The sequence below is a fragment of the Tachysurus fulvidraco genome, chromosome 17 (genome assembly GCF_022655615.1).
Source record: "Tachysurus fulvidraco isolate hzauxx_2018 chromosome 17, HZAU_PFXX_2.0, whole genome shotgun sequence".
Classification (NCBI taxonomy): Eukaryota; Metazoa; Chordata; class Actinopteri; order Siluriformes; family Bagridae; genus Tachysurus; species Tachysurus fulvidraco.
Window position 1 is genome coordinate 23,776,737 of NC_062534.1, and position 2,500 is coordinate 23,779,236.

Sequence of the window (2,500 nt, forward strand, 5' to 3'; positions counted from 1 at the left end):
ATTCAAAGACAAGTGTGTCTAAGATTGTTTAACATTAGTGTGGTGATGTCATTGTCTCTAGGATCCAGGGACGGCTTCATCACGAGCGAGAACCGTGAAGGTGACAGGAAAAAAAAATATAATAATAATAATAATAATAATAATAATCATACTCCTAATAATAATAATAATAATAATAATAATAATAATAATAATAATGTTGAATAAAAACAAATTCCAAAGAAATCAATGAGTGCTAACGGTTTAAAATAAGAAGCAGATCATTAATGAAAGTAGTGATTTCTCAGTGTTACATGTGTAAGGCTGTGTACTGTAGTGTGTAGTGTTCACGCTCCAGTCTGCCAGTCCTCAGGTGGGTTTGGGGGCGGGGCTTATTATTATTATTATTATTATTATTATTATTATTATTATTATTATTATTATTATTATTATTATAAGTTCATAATTACTCTTAGAGGAATTCCTTCTGAATTGTGGTTTAATTGTGCAAGTTCATGCTTGTGTCCCATCACAGCAATCCTCACACACACACACACACACACACACACACACACACACACACACACACACACACACACACACACACACACACACACACACACACACACACACACACACACACACAGTATACTCAGTTGTAAGTCACTCTGGATAAGGGTGTCTGCTCAGTGCTGTAGATGATGTCTGTCATCACGCCCCCCCTCCCCCCCATCATGAAGTTTTCTGTCTCTGATATCAGAGATCTGGTGACAATTAAACTTTTTTTTTTCAATTCAAAGTACAAAATCTGAGTCACGACCCTGGAGAGAGTCAGTTCCTTTTCTCCCACATATGAAATCTAAACCATGTTGGTCGTACGAGGCCACGTTTTTCTTCATGCAACCTTAGACCTGAAGAATGTAAATGGCCGATGGTTATCTTCGAAATGAAGCTTCACCTCCGTTAGAGAAATACGAGGATCCTATAAAGTTCGCTTCAATCGGAAAATCTGCCTTTTTTTTCTACGTTCCAGATCGCTAACTTCTGCACTATTGTACTCCATTATGTAGCATAAATAGTGTTGTGTGTTTACATTGAAAAACTCCAAGAAGAAGAAGAAGAAGAAGAAGAAGAAGAAGAAGAAGAAGAAGAAGAAGAAGAAGTGGACTTCATGTCCCTGGACGATTATTCAACCAAAAAAAAAAAAAAAAATACACTTCATGCACTCAGCACTCGCAGTTTTGCTTACGTAGCGGAGGAGGGGCGGAGCTACAAGGCGCTGATGCTGGATGAGAAAACATTTTCAAGATGGCCGACGACACTCCGGTGGACGCGACATCTTACAAATGGCTTTTAAATGAGTCGGTGAACATCGTGTGATTTGTTTGTGAACATTTTTAAAATTCTGATGAAGCCACCGTAGCGGTGTCACATTACATCAACTGCGAAACTTTACTTCGGCTTAGCGTACAAGCGTTAGCGTTCCATCTGAGACAATATGCAGCTTAAGCCTTTTATAAATGAAATAAAATTAAGCTGCATAATAAGCTGTTACGTTTCATATACGACGGCTCGAAACGGGCTCGGCCAATCGGAAGCCGGAACCCAAACGATCGATCTGTTTACCGTAATTTGAATATAATAATAAATGTAACTTTTAATCCTTATTCGATACCGTGCCAGTGATGATGAGGATGATAATGATGATGATGAAGATAATGAAATCAACTTAATATCAGGATAATAACAGATGTATAAACCAGAGTAATGAAAGTAAACAGGATACGAGACTTAGCATCACATGCTAGAAAAAACAAACAGCGGGTTTGCAGGTTTGTTCAGAAAGGCAGCGCACTTACTTTCTCTTTCAGGTGATTGTCCATGCTTTGGTCTTCTACAGAGAGATGCATGGTGGTTGAGCTGGCCTGAGGTGTGTGTGTGGTGTGTGTGTGTGTGTGTGAGTGTGTGTGTGTGAGAGAGAGAGAGAGAGAGAGAGAGAGAGAGAGAGAGAGAGAGAGAGAGAGAGAGAGAGAGAGAGAGAAGAGAGAGAGAAGAGAGAGAGAGAAGCTTAAAGCTAGCACGTCTGGCCTTCAGAGCTCACCAAGGCTACGTCAGGTGTCTGGTGGTCAGGGCTACCAGAGCTGCATATTGCCCGAGGCTTCAGTAAGGCTCTGTGTGATCACCACCTCAGCTGTAGTGTGGTCTGTATTTTTTTTCTCTAGTCCTTAGTCAGTCATGTGCCTGGCTAACCACTCCTCCTCCTCCTCTAATGCTCACTGGACTGGACAGGGGGCACACAGCTGGGGTTTGTTCTCCATAAGGCTCCTTCTTCCAAATGCTGATCTTTGATCTAAGAAAACTAGAAAAACTCAAGATGCTTCTTTAATGTTCAGTCACACAGTCATCATTTACCTAAAACGTTTACAGGTCAGTTATTAGCCAGTGTGTGAAGTCATGCCTGTGAGGAGAGTGTGAGGAGAGTGTGAGGAGAGTGTGAGGAGAGTGTGAGGAGACTGTGAGG

At 40.8% G+C, this 2,500-nt stretch overlaps 1 protein-coding gene across 1 annotated transcript in view; it reads right to left on the reverse strand.

The window, feature by feature from the left end:
* The window catches only part of si:dkey-106n21.1 (solute carrier family 23 member 2), a 59,396-nt gene extending 57,198 nt beyond the window's left edge, over positions 1-2,198 (reverse strand). Inside the window, exon 1 of the mRNA XM_047802234.1 lies at positions 1,839-2,198. Within this exon, the coding sequence (XP_047658190.1) occupies positions 1,839-1,889 (51 nt within the window). The 5' untranslated portion in view covers positions 1,890-2,198. The remainder of the gene's footprint in view (positions 1-1,838) is intronic.
* Positions 2,199-2,500: the final 302 nt, after the last annotated feature.